Here is an 857-nt window from a genome sequence, read left to right as displayed (position 1 = left end):
GACATGGGCTTGACTTGGGGGGGCGTACCTGGTCCCAGCAGTTTCTGGGGCACCCCCGAACCTGTGCACACTAGCCTGGCTCTGCGTGTCCCACAGGGACATGCATCCTGATGGACAGCCCCAAGGTGGGAATGGCACTGGGGTGTCACTGCTCGTCACTCCTGGGGATGTGGCCTCTCTGCCCTCCCTGGTTGCACCAGGATGTCCCCAGGTGCCTGTGCACAGTGCACAGTGCTGCCAGGGACACCCCAGCTTGGGCGGGGATGGACAAGGGGGTGAGCCTCTGGGATGCAGGAGTGTCCTTCGTGCCCTCTGACTATGTCTCTTTGCTCCCCCAGACCCATCCCTCAGCCCCGCGCGGACGCCGTACCCCCCCTCGCCCACCGGCACCCTCTTTTACCACAACAGCACTTACCGCATCCTGCAGAAACCCCTCAGGTGGCACGAGGCGCTGCTGCTCTGCGAGACCCTCAACGCCACCCTGGCCACCATCCCTGACCCCTACAGCCAGGCTTTCCTCACCCAGGCCGTCAGCAGCCTCCGGGCTCCGCTCTGGATCGGGTTGGCCAACGATGAGGTGAGGGAAGCGGGCAGGCGCCCAGGGCGGGGGTCCCCAGGGTGTTGTGGAAGCCCCCCAGCTTCTCCTCCCCTTGGCTCTCCAGGGAGGCCGAAGCTACTCGTGGCTGACAGAGGAGAACCTCTTCTACGCCAACTGGCAGGACGGGGAGCCCCAGCAAGTTGCCGGCTGCTCCTACATGGACGCGGACGGGAGCTGGCGCACGGCTGGCTGCGACACCAAGCTGCAGGGGGGCATCTGCCAGCTCCGAGCAGGTGCTGGCCGGGGGGGGGCTCGGCGG

General features: G+C 66.6%; 1 protein-coding gene across 1 annotated transcript in view; it reads left to right on the top strand.

Annotated features, from left to right (window-relative positions):
• MRC2 (mannose receptor, C type 2) overlaps window positions 1–857 on the top strand; it is a 26,963-nt gene that overhangs the window by 23,399 nt on the left and 2,707 nt on the right. The window contains exons 22-23 of the mRNA XM_009334896.1: window positions 339–577; window positions 663–841. Coding sequence (XP_009333171.1) covers window positions 339–577; window positions 663–841 — 418 coding nt within the window. The remainder of the gene's footprint in view (window positions 1–338; window positions 578–662; window positions 842–857) is intronic.

This window comes from Pygoscelis adeliae, unplaced genomic scaffold (assembly GCF_000699105.1).
Source record: "Pygoscelis adeliae isolate BGI_AS28 unplaced genomic scaffold, ASM69910v1 Scaffold112, whole genome shotgun sequence".
NCBI lineage: Eukaryota > Metazoa > Chordata > Aves > Sphenisciformes > Spheniscidae > Pygoscelis > Pygoscelis adeliae.
The sequence above is the reverse complement of the archived record's forward strand: the minus strand, read 5'-3'. Positions and strand labels throughout refer to the sequence as shown.